This window comes from Oncorhynchus kisutch, linkage group LG4 (assembly GCF_002021735.2).
Source record: "Oncorhynchus kisutch isolate 150728-3 linkage group LG4, Okis_V2, whole genome shotgun sequence".
NCBI classification, from domain to species: domain Eukaryota; kingdom Metazoa; phylum Chordata; class Actinopteri; order Salmoniformes; family Salmonidae; genus Oncorhynchus; species Oncorhynchus kisutch.
The window spans coordinates 22,906,285-22,932,731 of NC_034177.2; the positions used below are offsets into that span (position 1 = coordinate 22,906,285).

The 26,447-nt window shown below is 43.2% G+C and overlaps 1 protein-coding gene across 6 annotated transcripts in view; it reads right to left on the reverse strand.

Annotated features, from left to right (window-relative positions):
• LOC109889245 (NT-3 growth factor receptor-like) overlaps nt 1-26,447 on the reverse strand; it is a 292,647-nt gene that overhangs the window by 139,536 nt on the left and 126,664 nt on the right. For all 6 annotated transcript variants that reach the window (XM_020480545.2, XM_031822673.1, XM_031822672.1 and 3 more), the window contains exon 4: nt 12,427-12,495. In XM_020480545.2, coding sequence (XP_020336134.1) covers nt 12,427-12,495 — 69 coding nt within the window. The remainder of the gene's footprint in view (nt 1-12,426; nt 12,496-26,447) is intronic.

Here is a 26,447-nt window from a genome sequence, read left to right on the forward strand (position 1 = left end):
GGGTCAGTTTGTTATATCTGGAGTACTTCTCCTGTCCTATTCGGTGTCCTGTGTGAATCTAAGTGTGTGTTCTCTATTTCTCTCCTTCTTTCTTTCTCTCTCTCGGAGGACCTGAGCCCTAGGACCATGCCCCAGGACTACCTGACATGATGACTCCTTGCTGTCCCCAGTCCACCTGGCCGTGCTGCTGCTCCAGTTTCAACTGTTCTGCCTTATTGTTATACGACCATGCTGGTCATTTATGAACATTTGAACATCTTGGCCATGTTCTGTTATAATCTCCACCCGGCACAGCCAGAAGAGGACTGGCCACCCCACATAGCCTGGTTCCTCTCTAGGTTTCTTCCTAGGTTTTGGCCTTTCTAGGGAGTTTTTCCTAGCCACCGTGCTTCTACACCTGCATTGCTTGCTGTTTGGGGTTTTAGGCTGGGTTTCTGTACAGCACTTTGAGATATCAGCTGATGTACGAAGGGTTATATAAATCAATTTGATTTGATTTGATTTGATTTAAGTATATATACAGTACCAGTCAAAAGTTTGGACACACCTAGTCAGTCATTCAAGGGTTTTATTATATTTTATTATTTTCTACATTGTAGAATAATAGTGAAGACATCAAAACTATGAAAGAACACATGGAATCATGCAGTAACCAAAAAAGTGTTAAACAAATCAAAATATATTTTAGATTTGAAACTCTTCAAATTAGCCACCCTTTGCCTTGATGAAAGCTTTGCACACTCTTGGCATTCTCTCAACTAACTTAATGAGGAATGCTTTTCAAACAGTCATGAAGGAGTTCCCACATATGCTGAGCACCTGTTGGCTGCATTTCCTTCACTCTGCGGACTAACTCATCCCAATCCAATTCAATTGGGTTGAGGTCGGGTGATTGTGGAGGCCAGGTCATCTGAAGCAGCACTCCATAACTCTCATTGGTCAAATAGCCCTTACACAGCCTGGATGTGTGTTTTGGGTCATTGTCCTGTTGAAAAACAAATGATAGTCCCACTAAGTGCAAACCAGATGGGATGGCATATCGCTGCAGAATGCTGTGGTAACCATGCTAGTTAAGCGTGCCTTGAATTCTAAATAAATAAGCAAAGCACCCCCACACCATCACACCTCCTCCATGCTTTATGGTGGGAACCACACATGTGGAGATCATCCGTTCACCTACTCTGCGTCTCACCAAGACACGGCAGTTAGAACCAAAAATCTCAAATTTGAACTCATCAGACCAAATGACATATTTCCACTGGTCAAATGTCCATTGCTCATGTTTTTTGGCCCAAGCAAGTCTCTTCTTCTTATTGGTGTCCTTTTTTAGTGGTTTATTTGCAGCAATTTGACCATTAAGGATTGATTCACTTGCCTAGTTAAATAAAGGTTAAATAAATAAAATAAAAAAGTACAATTTACGCAGTCTCCTCTGAATAGTTGTTGTTGAGATGTGTCTGTTACTTGAACGCTGAAGCATTTATTTGGGCTGCAATCTGAGGTGCAGTTAACTCTAATGAACATATCCTCTGCAGCAGGTGTAACTATGGGTCTTCCTTTCCTGTGGCGGTCCTCATGAGAGCCAGTTTCATCATAGCGCTTGATGTTTGTTGTGACTGCACTTGAAGAAACTTTAAATGTTCTTGACATTTTCTGGATTGACTGACCTTCATGTCTCAAAGTAATGTGGACTGTCATTTCTCTTTGCTTATTTCAGCTGTTCTTGCCATAATATGGACTTGTTCTTCTGTATACCACCCCTGCTGTACCTTGTCACAACACAACTGATTGGCTCAAACATATTAAGAAGGAAAGAAGTTGCACAAATTACCTTTCAACAATACACACCTGTTAATTGAAATGCATTCCAGGTGACTACCTCATGAAGCTGGTTGACAGAATGCCAAGAGTGTGCAAAGCTGTCATCAAAGCAAAGGGTGGCTACTTTTAACAATCTCAAATATAAAATATATTTAGATTTGTTTAACAGTTTTTACTTACTACATGATTCCATATGTGTTATTTCATAACTTTGATGTCTTCACTATTATTCTACAATGTAGAAAATAGTAAAAATAAAGAAAAATCCTTGAATGAGTAGGTGTGTCCAAATGTTTGACTGGTACTGTATATTTAAGAAGTGTATCTGAAGGTTTGGTGGTGAAAAAAGGCTGGGGAAATGATTGCAGTGTTTTTGGCTTGCTTTTGGATGAGTTTTTTCCTTATTAAAGTGTGACCAACTGGGGATGGTTTTGGTTGCCAATAAGGTCCATTAGAAATCTGTCTGCACTCCAAAAATCATGACTGAAATGAGCAAAGCTAATAGGGAATAACATTTTGGACTTTGGAGTTCTACTTTTCTTTTTTAACTTTGATCCAGCACTCAATATTCTGTAATTATTCACGTAGTTAAATAAAGGTACAAAAAATAAAATAATAATAATAATAATTAAGCTTTCATCCAACCCACAAGCATCCAAGATAAAATGAGTATGCTGAAATTTGATGTAAAATATTTTCCCTATCGATCACATGGCCAGCAATGAAGATGAACACCAACCCTGCTTGTGCCTTAGAAATAATACATACAATATACTGTATAATACCATATTCAACATTATCTACTCTATAAGCCTACTGTTTTTTATTCATAAGATAAAGAAAGTCATCCCAAAATGTTTAGGACCTCATATCCTTCCCCTGACTCTAAATTGCTACTGCTACTCCTTATTACACCCGGTCTCAGGGATGGCTAACTCATGGAAATTCCTTTAGTCTCTAATGAGTTAGGTAAATCATCTTTTAGATTTCTTGCACCTTATTTGTGGAATCTTCAAAATGTTCTTACATTTGGTCTTCTGGTGCCTTTTCTGTAATTTCTGTAATTCAAGGCTCGTCTTCGAAAGAGACCTTGGTCTCAGTTTGACTTCCTGATAAAATAAAGGTTAAATATGTACATAAATAAAACATTACCTGCAGTAATGTGTGTGTGTGTGTGTGTGTGTGTGTGTGTGTGTGTGTGTGTGTGTGTGTGTGTGTGTGTGTGTGTGTGTGTGTGTGTGTGTGTGTGTGTGTGTGTGTGTGTGTGTGTGTGTGTGTGTGTGTGTGTGTGTGTGTGTGTGTGTCAGCTTAGGAAAGCAGCTCATTTGCTAGGCCCGGCTTAGTAAGGGGGGAACAGTGAGATTGGCAGGTCTCCTCTGGTCTTCTCTGCACCCAAGCCAGCACCAGGGCTCCTGATGAGGCTGCCTGCCTGTTTCCTCAGAGCTGCCTTATCCGCACAGGTAATTTGCCCCTCTGTGATTACACTTACAGGACTGGGGAACAGGGATGCACACACACACACACACACATGCACACATGTGCAAGTATGCACGCACATGCACGGGTTATGCACGCACACACACACTTTCCCTTTTCACCCTAGTCATCCTGTGTTGAGCACCAAAAAAGGCTGACAGCAATTAGCACAGAACACAAACAGCAGCACACAGTGGTATGGCTCCTGGTGGTTAAGATACACAATGAGCTGCTGTTGCTGTTGTGCTTTCAGTATCACTCTTACTGTTGCTGTGTTTAGTCCAAGTTGTTAGAGAGGAAACCATGCACACAGAAGCAGTCAGTGAAACAACAAGGTTCAGCAGCGCTAGACCGGAGGCTTCATGCTGTAATGCAATGGGCCCATACTTGCGAATATTAGAAAAAGTTTGTTTAACCTGGACCTCCGTTGTAATCTGCAAATTACAATTGTAGTCATAGTTGCATGTGACAGAACACTACATTGTAACTGTCCACTGGGCACAAACGTCAATTCTACGTCTAATCCATGTTGGTTCAAAGTAATTTCATTGAAATTATGTGGAAACATCGTTGATTCAACCAGTGTGTGCTCCATCAGATAACCTAGCACACGTTAGCCCTATACTAACCTCACCAGCTGACAGTGATTTCACAGATTTCTGCATCAGCCTATCAAAGATCTTTATATCCACCAACCAATGGCATTTCTTAAAATAAGACAACTTGACCCCCAGAGGAATATTTTAAACCATATTCATGGTTTACTTTTGTTCCTCTTGGTCTGCCTCAAGTGTAGAGTGCCAAAATGGCATGATCGTGCGTATTTGTGTAAATGTCTATAAATATTTTTAATCATGCATCTAAGAGTAGGCTACTAGCTAATAACGTTAGACACAATTCAAAAGGCAATTTTTAGCATAAGAATAAATCCCACGTCTTTTGCTCATCTGTTTCACACACATCCATACAATTTTTGCACGATGGCATTGCAGTAGGACATGTGTATTTGTCTTTGTTTTTTCCCATGTAAATAGCCGGCCTTTTTCGTATATATCTTAATCTCTATCTACGAACTAAAAATACTTTCCTGCAACCCGCCTCACCCAATGTGGTACATTTTTATTCCTTATAACTGGATCTTCCATCAGCAGCTAGCCAGCTAACTAGCTACTAGTCTCTGTTAGCCACGGCTTAGCTCGGACAACATCTGCCAGTCTGCACAGCGCGATATCAACCCAGAGCACATCAGACTGCTTCTCTCTACCATATCACCGGAATCCTGCCACTCTGGATCATTACACCGGATCATCGCAGCTAGCTATCTGCAAACGAGTGGCTACTGTTAGCTAATGCCTCTGTCCCGAAGCAAGCACCAGCTAGCCTTGAGCTAGCCTCGAACTAGGCCCATATACCAGCTAATTTTAGGGTTACAATACCTCCTTTGCCAATTGGCCTGGACCTTTTATTGTCGACACGGAGCCCTGCCGATCGATCACGACTGGACTGCTGACGTGATCGATGTCGCCGAAGAACCATCTACTATCCCTGGCCCGCTGGCTTTTCTGAACGTTATGTCCCCTGCTCGCCTAGCGTAGTAGTGACTACCGAACGGCACCCTGACTCACCTATTGCTGCTCTTTTGACCCTATGATCACTCGGCTACACAGCTGATGCCCCCTGGACCGTTTCAATAACATGGTACCTCATTTTGTTTACCTGTCGGCCCCAGCCTCAAACTCAGGTCCTGTATGTACCTAACTGACCTGCTCTGCCCATTCATTGCCATTTACCGTTGTTGTCTTTGCGCTCCTGATTAACACCTGTGATCGCTTTATGCCTCTCTCTAATGTCAATATGCCTTGTCTACTGCAGCCTCGGCTAGTTCTTATTATTTTCTTTCACTGTTGAACCCTCAGTCCCGCTCAAAATGCCTTAGATAGCTCTTTTGGCCCAACCCACACACATGCGGAGACCTCACCTGGCTTAACTGGTGCCTCCAGAGACAAAACCTCTCACATCGTCACTCAACGCCTAGGTTTACCTCCACAGTACTCAGATGCTACCATACCCTTGTCTGTACATTATGCCTTGAATCTGCTTCTTTTATTCTCCATCTGCAACGCACTAGACAACCAGTTCTTATAGCCTTTAGCCGTACCCTAATCCTACTCCTCCTCTGCTCCTCTGGTGATGTAGAGGTTAACCCAGGCCCTGTAGCACCAAGTTCCACTCCTATTCCCCAGGTGCTATCATTTGTCTTCTGTAACCATAAAAGCCTTGGTTTCATGCATGTTAACATCAGAAGCCTCCTCCCTAAATGTATTTTATTCACTGCTTTAGCACACTCCGCCAACCCTGATGTCCTAGCTGTGTCTGAAACCTGGCTTAGGAAGGCCACCAAAAATTCTGAAATTTCCATCCCCAACTACAACATTTTCCGCCAAGATAGAACTGCCAAAAGGGGTGGAATTGCCATCTACTGCAGAGATAGCCTGCAGAGTTCTGTCATGCTATACAGGTCTGTGCACAAACAGCTCCAGCTTCTACTTTTAAAATCCAAAATTCCAGAAATAAGTCTCTCACGGTTTCCGCTTGTTATAGACCACCCTCAGCCCCCAACGGTGCCCTGGACACCATATGTTAATTAATTGCCCCCCATTTATCTTCAGAGTTTGTACTGTTAGGTGACCTAAACTGGGATATGCTTAACACCCCGGCCGTCCTACAATCTAAGCTAGATGCCCTCAATCTCACACAAATTCTCGTGGAACCTACCAGGTACAACCCTAAATCTGTAAACACGGGCACCCTCATAGATATCATGCTGACCAACCTGCCCTCTATATACACCTCTGCTCTCTTCAACCAGGATCTCAGTGATCACTGCCTGCGTCCGTAATGGGTCCACGGTCAAACGACCAACCCTCATCACTGTCAAATGCTCCCTAAAACACTTCAGCGAGCAGGTCTTTCTGATCGATCTGGCCCGGGTATCCTGGAAGGATATTGACATCATCCCGTCAGTAGAGGATGCCTGGTTGTTCTTTAAACCTGTTGAGTGTAGGGGGCAGTATTTTGATTTTTGGATGAAAAACGTACCCATATTTAACTGCCTATTTCTCAGGCCCAGAATCTAGAATATGCATATCATTGTCAGATTAGGATAGAAAACACTCTAAAGTTTCCAAAACTGTCAAAATATTGTCTGTGAGTATAACAGAACTGAGGAAAATTCAACCAGGAAGTGGCCTCTATTTTGAAAGCTCCATGTTCCATTGAATGCCTTCCCTCCATTTAAAGGGATATCAACCAGATTCCTTTTCCTATGTCTTCCCCATGTTGTGAACAGTCTTTAGACATAGTTTCAGGCTTTTATTTTGAAAGATCACATCGCGTCAGTGTATAGCTGGGTGTCCCCAGAGTTTTGCTTGTGCAACAGTTTGGAGCAGCCATTGTGTCTCTCTCTCCCATTGACGAAGCTATAGTCCCGGTTGATATATTATCGATTATATATTGAAAAAACAACCTGAGGATTGATTATAAAAAACATTTTACATGTTTCTGTGAACATTACGGCTACTATTTGGAATTTTCGTCTGCGATGTCGTGACAGCTCGAGCCTGTGGATTTCTGAACATAACGCGCCAAACAAATGGAGGTATTTTGGATATAAAAATAATCTTTATGGAACAAAAGGAACATTTATTGTGTAACTGGGAGTCTCGTGAGTGCAAATATCCAAAGATCATCAAAGGTAAGCGATTTAATTTATTGCTTTTCTGACTTTCGTGACCAATCTACTTGAGAATTTCAAGAATTTCGAGAATTTCAATAAGCATTTTTCTACGGCTGGCCGTGCTTTCCACCTGGCTACTCCTCCCCCTGGTCAACAGCTCTGCACCCCCCACAGCAACTTGCCCAACAATCCCCCATTTCTCTATCACCCAAATCCAGATAGGTGATGTTCTGAAAGAGCAGAAACATCTGGACCCTTACAAATCAGCTGAGCTAGAAATCTGGACCTTCTCTTTCTAAAAGTATCCACAGCAATTATTGCAACCCCTATTACTAGACTGTTCAACTACTCTTTTGTATCATCTGAGATCCCTAAATATTGGAAAGCTGCCGCGGTCATCCCCCTCTTCAAAGGGGGAGACACTCTAGACCCAAACTGATACAGACCTATATCCATCCTGCCCTGCCTTTCTAAAGTCTTCAAAAGCCAAGTTAACAAAAAGATCACCGACCATTTCGAATCCCACTGTACCTTCTCCGCTATACAACCTGGTTTCCGAGCCGGTCATGTGTGCACCTCAGCCACGCTCAAGGTCCTAAACGATATCATAACTGCCATCGAAAAAAAGGCAATACTGTGCAGCCATCTTCATCGACCTGGCCAAAGCTTTCGACTCTTGTCAGTCACCACATTCTTATCGGCAGACTCAACAGCCTTGGATTCTCAAATGACTTCTTCGCCTTGTTCACCAACTACTTCTCAGGTAGAGTTCAGTGTGCCTGTTGTCCGGACCTCTGGCAGTCTCTATGAGGGTGCCACAGGGTTGAATTCTCCGGCCGACTCTTTTCTCTGTTTACATCAATGATGTCGCTCTTGCTGCTGGTGATTATTTGATCCACCTCTACGCAAACTACACCATTCTGTATACTTCTGGCCCTTCTTTGGACACTGTGTTAACTTGTTGCGACTCTAGGGGCAGTATTTTCATTTTTGGAGAAAAAAAAACGTTCCCGTTTTAAACGGGATATTTTGTCAGAACAAGATGCTAGAATATGCATATAATTGACATTTTTGGATGGAAAACACTCTAACGTTTCCAAAACTGTAAAGATATTGTCTGTGAGTATAACAGAACTGATGTTGTAGGTGAAAGCCTGAGAAAAATCCAATCCAGAAGTGCCCCATATTTTGAAAGCGCTGCGTGCCAATGAGTCCCCATTGAGCTGTGAATGTGCTATGAACCAGCTTTCTACGTATTCCCCAAGGTGTCTACAGCATTGTGATGTAGTTTTACGCATTTATGTTGAAGAATACCCGTAGGGGGCTACATTGCGCAAGTGGTCACATGACGCTCCCGGAGAAAATCTTGCGTAAAGTACAGAGGTAGCCATTATTCCAATTGCTTCTACTGAGAAACCAATTGTCCCGGTGGATATATTATCGATTAGATATTTGAAAAACACCTTGAGGATTGATTCTAAACAACGTTTGCCATGTTTCTGTCAATATTATGGAGCTAATTTGGAATATTTTTCAGCGTTGTCGTGACCGCAATTTCTGGTCGATTTCTCAGCCAAACGTGAAGAACAAACAAAGCTATTTCGCCAACAAAAATAATATTTTGTGAAAAAATGAACTTTGGCTCTCTATCTACCTGGGAGTCTCGTGAGTGAAAACATCCAAAGTTCATCAAAGGTAAATGGTTTAATTTGATTGCTTTTCTGATTTTCGTGACAAGGGTGCCTGCTGCTAGCAAGGCATAATGCTATGCTAGGCTATCGATAAACTTACACAAATGCTTGTCTGGCTTTGGCTGTAAAGCATATTTTGAAAATCTGAGACGACAGGGTGATTAACAAAAGGCTAAGCTGTGTTCCAATGTATTTCACGAGGAAGATTTATGTCCGTTGCGTTATGCTAATTATGCATAACGCAACGGACATGCTAATGCTAATTAGTGTCAGATGATGACAACGGTCCCGTTCACGGGATGGGGTGTCACTAGAGGTTAACAAACCTCCAGACGAACCTCCAGATGAGCTTCAACGCCATACAACACTCCTTCCATGGCCTCCAGCTGCTCTTAAATGCAAGTAAAATGAAATGCATGCTCTTCAACTGATCGCTGCCTGCACCCGCCCGTCTAGCATCACTACTCTGGACAGACGGTTCTGACTTAGAATATGTGGACAACTACAAATACCTAGGTGTCTGGTTAGACTGTAAACTTTCCTTCCAGACTCACATTAAGCATCTCCAATCCAAAATTAAATCTAGAATCGGCTTCCTATTTCGTAACAAAGCATCCTTCAACACTCTACTCAGCAAATTTGATGTAGTCTATCACAGTGCCATCCGTTTTGTCACCAAATCCCCATATACCACCCATCACTGCGACCTGTATGCTCTCGTTGGCTGGTCCTCACTTCATATTCGTCGCCAAACCCACTGGCTCCAGGTCATCTATAAGTCTATGCTAGGTAAAGTCCCGCCTTATCTCATCTCACTGGTCACCATGGCAGCACCCACCCATAGCATGCGCTCCAGCAGGTATATTTCACTGGTCATCCCCAAAGCCAACTCCTCCTTTGGCCGCCTTTTCTTACAGTTCTCTGCTGCCAATGACTGGAACGAATTGCAAAAATCACTGAAGCTGGAGTCTTATATCTCCCTTGCTAACTTTAAGCATCAGCTGTCAGGGCAGCATACAGATCATTGCACCTGTACACAGCCCATCTGTAAATAGCCCACCCAACTACCTCATCCCCGTACTGTTATTTATTTTTTGCTCCTTTGCACCCCAGTATCTCTACTTGCACATTAATCTTCTGCACATCTATCACCAGTGTTAAATTGTTAAATTGAAATTATTTTACTACTATGACCTATTTATTGCCTTACCTCCCTAATCTTACTACATTTGCAGAAACTGTATATATACTTTTCTATTGTGTTATTGACTGTATGTTTGTTTATCCCATGTGTAACTCTGTGTTGTTGTTTGTGTCACACTGCTTTGCTTTATCTTGGCCAGGTCACAGTTGTAAATGAGAACTTGTTCTCAACTGGCCTACCTGGTTAAATAAAGGTGAAAAAAGATGTTGGTCTTGTCAAATAGCTGTCATGTACCTCCATTACAATCACTACCAGGTGGCATACACCACTAAACTGGTTAACTGTGAATCTTCGGGGCACAGTAACAGTGGGTTCAAGGCCCTATTCACTACTGGACCTCAAAGCTCGATTGAAATAATGCAAATTTGTTGAAGTGGATGAAGGAGATCAGCTACAATGTAACGTTCTACCACACGCAAGCAAATCTACAATTGTAATTGGTTGAGGCACATTTTGTGCAACTATGGCACCAATGTGTCTGAGGTCTGTAACAACAACTATTTTACAATGGCAAAACAATTAGGCAATTTTTGCCTTCGAGAAGATTAAGCAACTGTATGCCTTCTGCAGCATTGATTACAACAAATTACTGCATCTTATGTGAATATCTCCCAGCACATGTATGTGCCAAATGTATCATGGGACCCATGCGCTGTTCTGAAACCCCTTACTTCCATTTAAATCATAAAAACAATCACTTGTTATCTTATAACCAGTGAATAGGGGTCTGACTGCTCAGTGCCTAAAAGCTTCAGTTGTAACACATCCACAAAAGCAGCAACCTCCATTTCAAACTGACAGGCATGACTCTGATGCACTCTGATCTGGAACGAAAAGCCATCACTCTGCCTGTCTAGTTTTAATCAACAGATGTGGTCCCAGGAGAGAGCATGGCACTATGAGGACCAACAGACCAACACTCACCATTAAAGACAGACACAGGGTATGTCCAAAATGGCAACCTATACCCTATATAGTGCACACTACTTCTGACCAGGGCCCATAGGGTGCAATTTCAGACACAGGACCAGAAGCACATCTGCATGCCTCAGCCCTTCTGTGTTTGGTGTGTTTGTCATTGTGCTGACATTCCACAGGGGATGGGAGAGTAAATCATTTAAGAAAAAGGGAGATAAACTCTGTTTCTCTTATCCATTGAATTATGTTTTGTTAGTCTTTTGTTAGGCTCTACGCCACATAAAAAAAAATGAATCAATGTCTTTGTTCCCAATTGGTCGCACGGAAATGGCACTCATTTATAACCGGTTTCATCTTCTTTTCATGAGATTATTCTCTTTGTTCAAGGTGTGCTGTCGAGTGCTTATCACTGAGCCTTTGTTGAACAGTTTTAGTAATTACAGATTAAATACTTTAAGCAGACCCTGAAAGAGTCTGAAAAATGTGTGCTTTATCCTTCTAAAAGTCCATACTCTTCAGACGACACATACAGCTAAAATGGCTATGAATGACAATGATAATGGTATCAAAAGGAATATCCATATCAATAAGCGCACATGAAAATTAACATCTCTAGAGTCTATAATTAATCTGTGTTTTAATAACATCCACTTGTTTGTATCTTCTTCACTTAACACTTTCCATACCCTCTTATCTTACACCTACTTTAGAACTCTTTTCATCAACTGCTGCTCTGCTCTCCATGCTATTCTTACTCTGGTATAACATTTCCAAGTATGTATTTTTTTAACTATTAGACAAGCAACCCTGAAAAGATGATGGGCCTCCTCAGAAGAGCTGTCCTGCTTCCATAACATAAAATACCACATTTAAACCACAACCATACAGCTGCTGTCCCTTTGTTTCCCACGCTGAGCTGGGTTGAGCCATGACAAAGCCTGCTCTCTGCTCTGCGTCAGGGCCTGGCTGAGGCTCTCTTATTTCGGGGAAGCACTCTGATTCCTGGGCTGGAGGGGATGGAGGGGATGGAGGGGATGGAGAGGATGGAGGGGAGGGAGAGGATGGAGAGGATGGAGAGGATGGAGGGGATGGAGGGGATGGAGAGGATGGAGGGGATGGAGGGGATGGAGGGGATGGAGGGGATGGAGGGGATGCCCATGTGTTATAACTCTATGACGGCCATCTCAACCCTAGATTACATTTCATGTCTTCTACTGGGAGGGAGGAAAGTAGCCCAAACAACTATAAGATTCAGGTCATAAACACACTGATGGCTGGTATGTTTTTGGACAAACAAGACACTCTGGGTTAGAGGATCACCCGGCCTGGACCTCTCCAAGTTGCACACTTTTATGTCACATCCATTAAATCAACATCAATGATGCAGGGACTATAGTGTTGTTTGTCTCTTCCAATGTTTTTCTTCAGGTTAATTGTTGTTTGGCTTCTAATGGAGGTAGATGGGAATCCATTTGGAAACAATGAAGGTAGGTTGCACACGTATATATATCAGGTTTTTATGAAAGTTTTTATAGGTGCACAAGTCCATAAAACAAGATGATAATTGTATACAAACTTACAGCTCGAAGAGTTGCAGATTCTGGAAGAGTTGCCATGATAATGTGGTCAGAGGGTTCTTCGATAAGTTTCTGTAGAAGAGAGGGAGAGAGAAAACACATGATAAATGTGTTAGTGCTGGACTGAGTGGTCGAGGCTGATGAAGAAAACAGTATCTGAGAAAAGACAAAGCACAAATAAAACAAACTGAAAAATCATCAGGGAATAAGTGGTGCTGGAGGGAACGGAGTAGCCCTGACAATCCAATAAAGACAGACTTGGTCATTTTCAAGACAACAAATTAAATAGAGACAGCGAGGACCTGAGGCCTTCAAATCCAATACAAAGAAGGTGGCTGAAAAGCAGATAAGGCATGTAATCACCAGAGCACCGCTCCAAGATGGTAAACCCTGAAATGGAAGTATTCTGCAGAGGGAGAGGGAGTGTCCCACAAAGGGATCTGTTTGTATTCTGCAGAGGGAGAGGGAGTGTCCCACAAAGGGATCTGTTTGTATTCTGCAGAGGGAGAGGGAGTGTCCCACAAAGGGATCTGTTTGTATTCTGCAGAGGGAGAGTGAGTGGCCCACCAAGGTATCTGTTTGTATTCTGCAGAGGGAGAGTGAGTGGCCCACAAAGGGATCTGTTTGTATTCTGCAGAGGGAGAGTGAGTGGCCCACCAAGGTATCTGTTTGTATTCTGCAGAGGGAGAGTGAGTGGCCCACCAGATGATCTGTTTGTATTCTGCAGAGGGAAAGGGCGAGGGAGTGGCCCACCAAAGGATCTGTTTGTATTCTGCAGATGGAGAGTGAGTGGCCCACCAAAGGATCTGTTTGTATTCTGCAGAGGGAGCTGATAACCATGTATTATTATTTTTTTTTTTTTGTCATTTAACAGATGCTCTTATCCATAGCGACTTACAATTCGAAAAGGTGTGAACTTACAGAAGTGAAAAATGATATGCTACAGCCTGACATACGAGGCTGTGCTCAAGCACAACACAATGATGTGAAAATATTGCACCATCAAACTAACACAGTAGGAAGTCCACTAGGGATCATTCACCCAAGCCCACTCCAACCCTTCTCTGTGAAGAGACAGTGAGCACCAGGGGCTGAATCACTAACAGTGGAGCATAACGAACAACCCCTCATTATCAATATTCATTGAATACTTCAGATACTTAATACCCTAACACTGCCCTGGTTAGATCCTAGCAGACCTGGCTGACAGATAATCAATGCATTCCACTGCATTCTTACCACTTGTCTGGCCCTGGGGACCGGGGGACTGCTGCCTAGCTGCCTGTCTGTCACTGACCTGTCCCCTCTGCTGCTCTGCTCTGCAGCACCATGGACAGTGAGGGACTACAACACATACACCTCTCAGTAGTCTCTCTTTATAGGACCATTGACAGTGCAAGACCTCTGAGACAACGCTGACCTTCCCTCAGTATACAGAACTATGGGCACAGGAGTATCTATCAGTGCTGTCCATAGTCCATATTGCTGTATAATATACAGTGCATACTCCTTACCTGCTCCTCTCTACTACAGGACCATGGACAGCTGCCATTTTCATACACAGCCCTTAATCTGCTCTTACTTCAGCACCATGGACAGTGAGATATACAGCAGCATAGGCAGTTCAGGCTAGTTTCACAAATAGAGATGAAATCATCCCACTTCACACTAAATCCAACCCTATCTGGGACCTGGCGGTAGGTAGAATAAGCTCAGTATCCGTCATTACGGGTAAGAAGCCGGCCTCAATTGGTCAGGCACAGGAGGCTCTTCAGCAGCCACTGTGACTAATTCAGCTAGAGGATACGGAGAGTCAAATTACCCAGCTGAGGGCTGGCTGCCTGTGCCCCACACTACAGCCCAATCCCCATCACACACACATACCTTCTCCCTGCAGTGGGCACTCATTCACTCCATTTCAAGGATTTAATATCACTGGGTTGCGGTGGATGGAGTCTGTACCATTTTCTATTTACCTCAATCATTGAGGGATACTGAATGAGAGCACCCTTTTAGGAGAAGGGGGTAAATTTCAGGTTAAGATATGGGAAATCTTCCCGTTAAGACCATTCTGTACCATTATTAGATATGTTATGGAATACTTGATCCATGGGTAGCCTATGTTTGTTATGTGCTTTATGGTTTGGTCTAATAGGAAAAAGGTCTGTCCAGGTTAATTGCATCAAAATACTACAATCAGAATAGCACACAATCTTTCCTTACATTTCAGAGAGACATGGTGCTTAAGGTGCCTCCTTGGCAAGTCCTTCAGCTGGTGGTTGGGTGAATAGGGATCACGATACGCTAACACTACTAAACACTGCTATGCTGCTGCACATGCCTGTTTCCAAGGCAAAGCAAAAGCTTTGTGGCACGGATTTGTGGCACGGTCTGATTTGATTTATATATTTATTTGTTATTGCCTTCTCTCCCCAAATCCACGGCGCTTTGTGGTGCACTGTCTTCTTTAGTTGAGGGAGGACCTGGGACCACCATGGCATCTGAACCGGTATTACAGGAGCCGCGTCAAGCCAAGTCTCCAGAGACAACTGTAACTAATCCCCAAGCTGCAGGAGTCAGGAGGACTGCAGCACCAAGACGCCAGGAGGACTCAGGATGTTGTTAGCTTCCTCCATAACACATTCCTGTGCACCCCTGGCCCCTGGCATTCTAATCACCTCATTAAATGGAAAATGAGATTATTAAAGCTGCATCCACAGGGACTAGTAGGGGCCGAGTGTTTTTTTCCTACATGTTATTATTCTTGGCACACAAAGGAGGAGTTCATCTGGACACTGTGTATTAGGATAGGGTTTCCCAAACTCGGTCCTGGGACCTGCCCTGGGTGCCTGTTTCGTTTTTTCCCCCTAGCACTACACAGCTGATTTAAATAATCAAAGCTTGCTGATGAGTTGGTTGTTTGAATAAGCTGTGCAGGGCTAGGGCAAAAACCAAAACATGGACCCAGGGCAGGCCCCAGGACCGAGTTTGGGAAACCCTGTATTAAGAGACCAGTGGTAAGAAAAGAACATGCAGCCAGAGCCAGCCCAGCCGGCAAAAATATTATGTCTGTCTGTCCCTCTGTCTGTCTGTCAAACCTCACCGTCCCCCTGAGGATGGTGAAACACTAATGAGAAATAGGAATTCTACAGACTGCACTGAGAAGGACAATTATAGACACTGGAATTAGATCCAAATCAAGAGTTCCATTCCAAAACGCTATGTATCCGGTGTCAGATATTTTTTAAATGTTGCTTTTATTGTTTAAAGAAATGACATGCAGCTTATAAAGGCTTCATAAATACGTTATAAACACTACATAAATATGTTACAAATCATCTATAAACAAATCAAATCCAATTTTATTTGTTACATACACATGGTTAGCAGATGTTAATGTGAGTTAGGGAAATGCTTGTGCTTCTAGTTCCGACCATGCAGTAATATCTAACAAGTAATCTAACAATTTCACAACAACTACCTTATACACACAAGTGTAAAGGAATGAAAAAGAATATGTACGTAAAAATATATGGATGAGCGATGGCCGAACGGCATAGGCAAGATGCAGTAGATGGTATAGAGTACTGTTTATACATATGAGATGAGTAATGTAGGGTATGTAAACATGAAATAAAGTGGCATTGTTTAAAGTGGCAAGTGATACATTTATTACATCCAAATTGTAATTATTAAAGTGGCTAGAGATGAGTCAGTATGTTGGCAACAGCCACTCAATGTTAGTGATGGCTGTTTAACAGTCTGATGGCCTTGAGATAGAGCTGTTTTTCAGAATTCCCGCTTTGATGCACCTTCTGGATGATAGCGGGGTGAACAGGCAGTGGCTAGGGTGGTTGTTGTCCTCTTTTTGGCCTTCCTGTGACATCGGGTGGTGTAGGTGTCCTGGAGGGCAGGTAGTTTGCCCCCGGTGATGCGTTGTGGAGAGCCTTACGGTTTTGGTCGGAGCAGTTGCCGTACCAGCCGGTGATACAGCGCAACAGGATGCTCTTGATTGTGCATCTGTAGAAGTGTGTGTTTTTGGTGACAAGCCACATTTCTTCAGCCTCCTGAGGTTGAAGAGGCGCTGCTGTGCCTCTTAGCTTTCTTGGGAACAGGAACAATGGTGGCCCACTTGAAGCATGTGGGAACAGCAGACTGGGATAGGATTGATTGAATATGTCTGTAAACACACCAGCCAGCTGGTCTGTGCATGCTCTGAGGACGCAGCTAGGGATGCCAGCCTTGTGAGGGTTAACATGTTAAAATGTTTTACTCACATTGCCTGCAGTGAAGGAAAGTCCGCAGGTTTTGGTAGTGGGCCGTGTCGGTGGCACTGTATTGTCCTCAAAGCGAGCAAAGAGGTTTAGTTTGTCTGGGAGCTGCTGTGCCTTCTTCACCATGCTGTCTGTGTGGGTGGACCATTTCAGTTTGTCCTTGATGTGTACGCCGAGGAACATAAAACTTTCCACCTTCTCCACTACTGTCCCGTCGATGTGGATAGGGGGCTGCTCCCTCTGCGGTTTCCTGAAGTCCATGATAATCTCCTTTGTTTTGTTGGAGGGCACTATGGTGTTAAATGCTGAGCGTTAGTCGATGAACAGCATTCTTACATAGGTATTCCTCTTGTCCAGATGGGTTAGGGCAGTGTGCAGTGTGATTGCGATTGTGTCGTCTGTGGACCTATTGGGGCGGTAAGCAAGTTGGAGTGGGTCTAGGGTGTCAGGTAGGGTGGAGGTGATATGGTTCTTGACTAGTCTCTCAAAGCACTTCATGATGACGGAAGTGAGTGCTACGGAGATAGTAATTTAGCTCAGTTACCTTAGCTTTCTTGGGAACAGGAACAATGGTGGCACTCTTGAAGCATGTGGGAACAGCAGACTGGGATAGGATTGATTGAATATGTCCATAAACACACCAGCCAGCTGGTCTGCGCATGCTCTGAGGACCCGGCTAGGGATGCAGTCTGGGCCAGCAGCCTTGCGAGGGTTAACACGTTTAAATGTTTTACTCACGTTGGCTGCAGTGAAGGAGAGCACGCAGGTTTTGGTAGCAGGCCGTGTCGGTGGCACTGTATTGTCCTCAAAGCGAGCAAAGAAGTTGTTTAGTTTGTCTGGGAGCAAGACATCGTGGTCCGCGATGGGGCTGGTTTTCTTTTTGTAGTCCGTGATTGACTGTAGACCCTGCCACATACCTCTAGTGTCTGAGCCGTTGAATTGCAACTCTACTTTGTCTCTATACTGACGCTTAGCTTGTTTGATAGCCTCGCGGAGGCAACAAATGTCATGCTTTAGAAAGGGTTCATAAATGTGGCATAACTGTGACATAACCACCAATGTCAAATGTGAAATAACCCACTATGTCAAATATGACATAAACCTGTGCCATATAAACGGTGGCATAAGCACAACTTAATAAAGGCTTTATAAATCCTATTAAATTGAGGCTTCACAAAGCATTTATAACCCTGTCATGCATCTTGGTAGAGCATTGCAATGCCAGTGTTAATACATTTCAAACATCATTAAGGCTTTATGTGTTATGAATGAACAAAGGTGTCTGACTTCATAGTAAGTACAGCATCATTTGATATAAAGCATTTATGTATGTGTTATGAATGACCAAAGCCGTCTTATTTTAAAGTAAGTATGGCGTCATGTAATATAGAGTCTTTATGGATGTGTTATGAATGACCGAAGGTGTCTCACTTCAAACTAAGTATTACGGGATGCTACATAAAGTGTCAATAAATAGGTTATTAACATTCTGCTAATTCATGAAGGTTCTCTCATGGTCCACAGGTTACTGTAGGGTGTGTATTTAAATGGGTTGATGGACCTGCAATGCTTGCATTTGTGTGTGTGTGTGTCACCCAGCCAAGATGATTTGGAGTACAGGTATTTATTTTTGGTGCCCATGCTGGAGACCAGTGCTTGATTACCAGCTGTTACAATGGTGCCAACATTTTGTGGCTGATATTTCAGCACGGCAGTGGGGGAATGTGTCAAAGACCTGACTGGGCACTGCACCGCATGGAATGGCTCATTTTTGTTGTGTGTGTGTTGTCTACTGAGGAACAATTTCAATTTCCTGATGTTTGGGAGCTTTCATCAAGGTAAGTGTTTAGTGGTGTAACGTTGTCCCCAGGCTATTGTATACACAGCACATATAAGCCTAGAATATAAACCATTCAAAGTTGGCCTTAGTGGGAGTGACCATAGACTTTTATAGGAGTGACCTCATTGAGTAAAGTACAGTATTTGTCACCAGTCTATGTCCTTTGCTAACATACATTCCCTCTGGTCATTACTTGTTGACACAGTCACAAAGTAATTATGGCTAAACCCTGCCCATTTCCGCAATTTCTCTTCTTAAAATGTGATTTTAAACCTAATCCTAACTAACGAAGGCCAAGTTTGGTCCACCAGTCTTTCTGCACATTTTGGTGGAAGTGTGACTAACATGACTTCACTTTAGAGACTATGCCATCTTTCTGTCACGCCTGCTCCCTGGCGCACGAAGGCGCCAGGCTCCCCAGCATTACGCACCCCTGCCACCATCATTACACACACCTGCCTTCCCCCGTCACACACATCAGCGATTATTGCACTCACCTGGACTCAATCACCCGTGTCATTACCTCCCCTATATCTGTCTGTTCCCAGGCTCTGTTCCCGGCTCTAGGATTAATGTTTGTTTGTCTTTGCCTACCTTGTTCTGACGCTGTCTCTGTCCTGTTTGATGTCTGTTCTATATTAAATGTTCTACTCCCCGTACCTGCTTCTCTTCTCCAGCGTCGATCCTTACAGAATCCTGAAGCCATCAAACTAAGCATCGGGGAGTGCTGGCTTTCAGGTTGATGGTGACGCCGGGTCCATGGATTGTGCATTTGTGCCATTCAGAGGGTGAATGGGCAAGACCAAAAAATAGAAGTGTCTTTTTTATTTTTAACTAGGCAAGTCAGTTAAGAACAAATTCTTATTTACAATGATGGCCTACCCCGGCCAAACCCGCGCCACCCTATGGGACTCCCAATCACGGCCAGATGTGATGCAGCCTGAATTTGAACCAGGTCACTGCAGTGACACCTCTTGCACTGAGATGCAGTGTCTTAGACCCCTGCGTCACTCAAGAGCCCAGTATATGGCAGTAGGTGCCAGGCACACAGGTTTTTGTCAAGAACTGCTACACTGCTTTAAACCTCAACAACTTCCAGTGTGTATTAACAATGGTCCACCACCCAAGGCCATCCAGCCAACATTGTGTGGGAAGGTTTGGAGCCAACATGGCCAGTATCCCTCTGGAATGCTTTTGACACCTTCTAGAGTCCATGCCCCAACAAACTGAGGCTATTCTGAAGGCAAAAGGGGGGATGCAACTCAATATCAGGAAGGTGTTTTGAATACTCACTGTATATCCACACCACTCGCAGAGAAATAAGTAATACTGCTAGGTTTTACACAGTCAACTTTTTTAAAGAACTGTACAAATGATACATAATTTAAATCAGTACTTCATATATATATATATATATATATATATATATATTAAAGTATATGAATGAAAAATCTGAGAACAAATATATTTTACACACACATGAAGGTACCCATAAACAATAATTTCTGATGAAAAAATACAAATGTGAAAAATGTGTGGATATAGCATTTGGAAATAAACTCTTCAAATATTCTGTCGTTTCTGTATGAAAGTGTGCTCATGAAAATGGCCTGTTGACAGAGGCTTTTATCTGTCTGCTAGACAACAGAGTGTTAGTAGTGATTAGTAAACGTTTTTGCAGTTGTTGACCTGCCCTTTGCAGCATCAAAAGATGATGCTCCCCAGTCTAACAGCCACCTTCCATCTGGGTAACAGTAATATACTGTAGCGATAATGGTATCACATGGGAATGGAACTATGATGTGAGCAGCCTTTCAGAGGGGAAAATAATAGATTCACATCATTAGTCTAAAAATGGAATACAATAACATAATATTTGTAGGAATCCTTATCTCTTGGGGAAGTTTAGCTCACAAATAATCCCTTTCAGATTGTCACACAGACAGAATCAATTACTGGGATGAGGAAGAGGGAAAGCAGGAGCCCCTAGTAAAAGACATGTTGTTTAGACACAGTCTACCTTCTGCATGTGTATAGTAGGCATGCATGAGTATGTATAATCATGTGAGCATGCATAGATGTGTGTATTGACCATAGGAGCATGTTGGTATATTAAATGCAAGGCATCCAGACTGTCACTCTACAGTACGTGTGTCCTTGCGTGCAAGTGCCCGTATCTGTAGTGTATATGTAATATTATAAACTGGGTGGTTCGAGCACTGAAGGCTGATTGGTTGACAGCCATGGTATATCAGACCGTATATACCGCGGGTATGAAAACACATTTATTTTTACTGCTCTCGTTAAATTAGTAACCACTATATAATAGCAATAAGGCACCTCAGGGTTTTGTGATATATGGCCAGTATACCACGGCTATTGGCTGTGTCGTTGCCAAGAACTGCCCTTTTCCGTAATATGTAGTCGATATACCACACCTCCTCGGGCCTTACTGCTTAATTATGTAGCAATGAGCCTGAGTGTGTTCTGTGTTACAATACATGGAGAGTGGTGAGTGAGTTGTGTGTGAGACGGGGGAGGGGGAGGGGGGTTGGAAGAGTGAAGGTGCCCGTTGAGGTGGGTGGATTATGAACCCTATTAACGTAAAGAGGGAAGAATTATTAAATATTTTTGAAGCCTTCATTACCTCTTAACCAGGCATTGCACCCATAGCACATGGGAACTATTTTTCTCCCCCTCTGTTCTGGTGCTCCTCAGCCAGTGTATTTTGTTAGGCTCATTGAATCAGAGCATTGATCATGAGAGAGATTAAGGAGAGAGCAGTCAAAGCCCCAGTGCAATTCATTCTCTGAACAAAATGAAGGTCAGGGGCGGACACTTCCTCTATAAAGCCTTCCCAAGGTGCCTTGCAAGCCTGGGCATGGGATGCCCCTCGGTAGGTGAGGGAGGGAGATGGAAGATGGATGAATGCAACAATACCTCCCCCATTACTAAGACCTGCCTCCCCCTCACCAGGTCTGCCTCCCAACACCAACACACCACCACCTGTCCGCATGCAGGAATGGAAGTGTCCTTTTCAAAGGTCATTCTTCGTTCCAGTCATGAGAAATGTCAGCTAAAATTGGATTTGGGGAGAGAAGGCAATAACAAATAAATATATAAATCAAATCAGACATCAAATGGGACGTGCAGCCTCACACACATAGGAACAGGCATGTCGTTACTTAAAGTGAGAAAGACAAACGTAGAAATAAATCATAGGAGAAGGTCAGAGGCTAAGCGGACAAAGCCTTGTGGTTCAGAGTCAATACGTTCCTTATGACATTTGATCATGTTCTTCACATGCCTTATAGAGCTCAGCAGGGTTTTTTTATAGCGGGTAAATTTGCACTTGGCTCTGGAATTTATAACTTGTCAATTAACACAGTTCAGAGGTGATTAAAATTGCCACTGTAGAGCTGCTGTATTCTATGCATATCTTAAGGCGAGTAAATGTACATTGAGTGAGGGTGGAAAAGGTAAAAAGCTGATACTAATGATGCGTTTTTAATAAGGTATTATATTCATGATATTCATATACATATACATGTGTCATGATACTCCGCATAAAAAATAACCACAGAATGTTGATAGCAGTGAGTCCTCCTGATTGGTTCGAGCAGGAGTTTATGGGACACTGGGGCTACAGCCCCTCATCTATAATGCAGATGAAGAAGTCAACGGGAGGACCAGGGCCCGTTGTTAATAACATGGCAATTAAACATAGCCTGCAGTCAGATACTCCACACAGTAGGACTCATTTTTATGCTTTTTTCTCTCAGTAGTCTGAAGCCAAAGGCAGTTCCTTAGATCTGCCGAGAGGGAAAGGACTGCTGATGTCAAAATTAGACCAGATAGAGCATCTCAGATGGCACATATTATTGTTTGTCACACAACAGGTGTGAGACCTTAGCAGGTTAGCATGGGGTGATGTGGCCATAACTGACATGGACACACTGGGGCCGGTTGGCACCTTTAATGAGAAGCATCTTATTAATATTATGGTACCTGTGGATGACAAACAGCTAAAAAACACTAACACAGAACATGATTAGGCAGCTCTAAAATGCGTAGATACTACCAAAAACAGACACATTACTAACATTACAGGGTCATAATTATTTTTGCATTATAACATATTTGGGGGTTTAAAAAGTGTTGTTGTGGTATGAGACCAGTTTATTCCTACCTGTGAAAAGACCTCACAGATGGATGATTACACCCCAGATCCTCGTGTTATGAAGGTTATATCTTTTAACAATATTCCCAGATGCCAGAAACTGCTGCAAATCAACTGAAAAAGTTGCTCAATACTTATTGAAATTATGAAAATCTGCAGAAGGAAAAGAATCTTACAGAAGTGAAAAAGAGATTGATTCTTGGCACTGAAACACTCTGACTCAATTCAAACCCGCCTCGACAGAATATAGAACTATAGAACTTTTGTATAAGAAGAATCCCTGGACACATCCATTTATAATATCTCACAAGCATAATCAGAAAAACCACAGGGGACTGCCTGTGACTATCGTTTCCTGCATCCAGCTATCAATTTCTATCTGGCACACTTCCCATCGAAATGAAAAATGAAAAGTTTTCTTCAAAACCTTAGGAGTCTCCTTGACACACATTTAACCAAAAATTTGAATTAAATACGCTCGTTATGTCTCAAAGAAAAACAGTTTTCATCAAACACACAGATACTATACACCTGGGTATATAATTCTAACTCAAATAGAATGAAACCATACATAAAGCCATGAAAGATTGAAAGCATATAAATGAGCAATAGGGTTGAATATCTTCCCGGTATTGTTCTATGTCAAGAATAAATCACTTTTATCCCGGGTAACCCGGTATTTCCCTCCAAAGCCGGAAGTGTCATTAAAGAGCATATAAAGCATATAGATAGGCCTATGTCTGCATTTGAAAATTCAAGCCTGATGCTACCTGAGCCTGATGAGCCATACATTAAAGACATTTTATGAGCACAAGCCTAACAAGCCAAAACAATCACAAATTATTGTGCCATTATCCAATACATAGACTGAGGGAAAAAAGTATTTGATCCCCTGATGATTTTGTACGTTTGCCCACTGACTAAGAAACTATCCGTCTATAATTTTAATGGTAGGTTTATTTGAACAGTGAGAAACAGAATAACAATCAAATAATCCAGAACAACGCATGTCAAAAATGTTATAAATTGATTTGCATTTTGGGGTGGGCATTCTATGTTTTGTGTTCTATGTTTTCTATTTCTGTGTGTTTGGACAGGTGTGGTTCTCAATCAGAGGCAGCTGTCTATTGTTGTCTCTGATTGAGAACCATACTTAGGTAGCCTTTTCCCACCTGTGTTTTGTGGGTAGTTATTTTCTGTTTTGTGTGTCTGCACCAGAAAGAACTGTTTTGTTTGTGCCACTTTGTAATTTTTTGTTCTAGTGTTCAGTTTTATTAAAAATCATGAACACTTACCACGCTGCGCTTTGGTCCACTTCTTCAAACAGCCGTTACAGATCTACCCACCACCAAAGGACCAAGCAGCGTGGTGAAAGGGACTCCTGGACAGGTGAGCAGCGCTATCTGGAGTATGAGTCAACCTGGGAGGAGATCGAGAGGTGGTCGGTCAACCCAGGGAGAGTGCCGGAGCCCGTCTGGGATTCTCTGGAACAGTGCGAGGAGGGATACCGGAGAATGGAGTTGGCGAGGGGGGGGGGGGGTGGCACACGGGGAGTGTGGCAGAGTCAGGTGGGTAGACCTGAGCCAACTCCCCGTGCTTACCGTGGTGAGCATGGGCCCTGTGCTATGGGGTGATGCTCAAGGTGTCGAGGCGAAGCATTCACAGGCCGGTGTGCTCGGTGCCAGCATCCCGCATTTGCCGGGTGGAAGCTGGCATCCAGCCAGAACAGGTGGGGCCAGCTCTGCGCTCGAGACCACCAATGTGCCTCCACGGCCCAGTGTATCCGGTGCCTCGGCCAAGGAAGAGGCCTCCTGGATGTCTCCCAAGCCTGGTGAGTCCTGTGCCTGCTCCCAGAGCCAGGTCTCCTATGTGTCTCCCCAGCCTGGTGAGTCCTGTGCCGGCCTCCTGTCCGGAGCTGCCCGAGTCGGCCTCCTGTCCGGAGCTGCCCGAGTCGGCCTCCTGTCCGGAGCTGCCCGAGTCGGCCTCCTGTCCGGAGCTGCCAGAATCATGAACACTTACCACGCTGCGCTTTGGTCCACTTCTTCAAACAGCAGTTACAAACGTATAAAATCAGCAGGGGATCAAATACTTTTTTCCTTCACTGTATACAGTTGAAGTTGGAAGTTTAAATACACGTTAGCCAAATACATTTAAACTCAGTTTTTCACAATTCCTGACATTTAATCATAGTAAAAAAAAAACCTGTCTTAGGTCAGTTAGGATCACCACTTTATTTTAAGAATGTGAAATGTCAGAATAATAGTAGATAATAAGTTGGGTGAATTTTGGCCCATTCCTCATGACAGAGCTGGTGTAACTGAGTCAGGTTTGTTGGCCTCCTTGCTCGCACACACTTTTTCAGTTCTGCCCACACATTTTCTATGGGATTGAGGTCAGGGCTTTGTGATGGCCACTCCAATACCTTGACTTTGTTGTCCCTAAGCCATTTTCCCACAACTTTAGAAGTATGCTTGGGGTCAATATCTAGCGCTTAAAAATCATCTGTCCTCGGTTGCAACACTCACTACCGAGTTCTAAACTGCCTCTGGAAGCAACGTCAGCACAAGAACTGTTCGTCAGGAGCTTCATGAAAAGCCTAAGATCCACATGCCCAATGCGAAGCGTTGGCCTGCCATTGGACTCTGGAGCAGTGGAAACACGTTCTCTGGGGGGATGAATCACGCTTCACCATCTGGCTTCACCATCTTCACCGATAGACAAATCTGGTTTTGGCAGATGCCAGGAGAATGCTACCTGCCCCCAATGCATAGTGTCCACTGTAAAGTTTGGTGGAGGAGGAATTATGGTCTGGGGCTGTTGTTCATGGTTTGGGCTAGGCCCCTTGGTTCCAGGGAAGGGAAATCTTAACGCTACAGCATAAAATGACATTCTACACGATTCTATACCACCAACTTCGTGGCAACAGTTTGGGGAAGGCCCTATCCAGTTTCAGCATGATAATGCACCTGTTTACAAAGCGATGTCCATTAAAAAATGGTTTGTCGAGATCGATGTGGAAAAACTTGACTGCCCTGCACAGAGCCCTGACCTCAACTCCATCGAACACCTTTGGGATGAATTGTAACGCCGACTGCAAGCCTCGTCCAACATCAGTGCCCGACCTCACTAATGCTCTTGTGGCTGAATGGAAGCAAGTCGCAGAGTGAAGAGTGGAAGCTGTTATAGCAGCAATGGTGGGACCAACTCCATATTAAGGCTGTAGAGAAGCCAGATTTAGACATTGCATATAATTTAACAGTTCCATTTCACGTCATGCTGTTCATATAAATAATTTAATATAATTGACCGGTTTCTCGCATTTATCCCGGGAAAGGGGACTGGTTTTGGGCAGTAAATCTTAATAATCGTGTTCCTGCCATTTAACCTTAATGAGCACCAATGTGAATTTCATTTGACCTTTATTTAGCTAGGCAAGTCAGTTAAGAACAAATTCTTACTTACAATGACAGCCTAGAAACAGCAGGTTAACTGACTTGTTCAGGGGTAGAACGACAGATTTTTACCTTGTCAGCTCAGGGATTTGATCTAGAAACCTTTCGGTTATTTGCCCAACGCACTAACCACTAGGCTACATGCAACCCAATAAGTGCATGTCAAATTGGGTGTCAAAAGCTAAGAGTCTATATTTCTTTTATAAAAGAAATTACATTTTGCATTCTAAAAAATAGGAATAAGCAAAGGCTTTGATTTCTGGTAAAACAAATAGAAA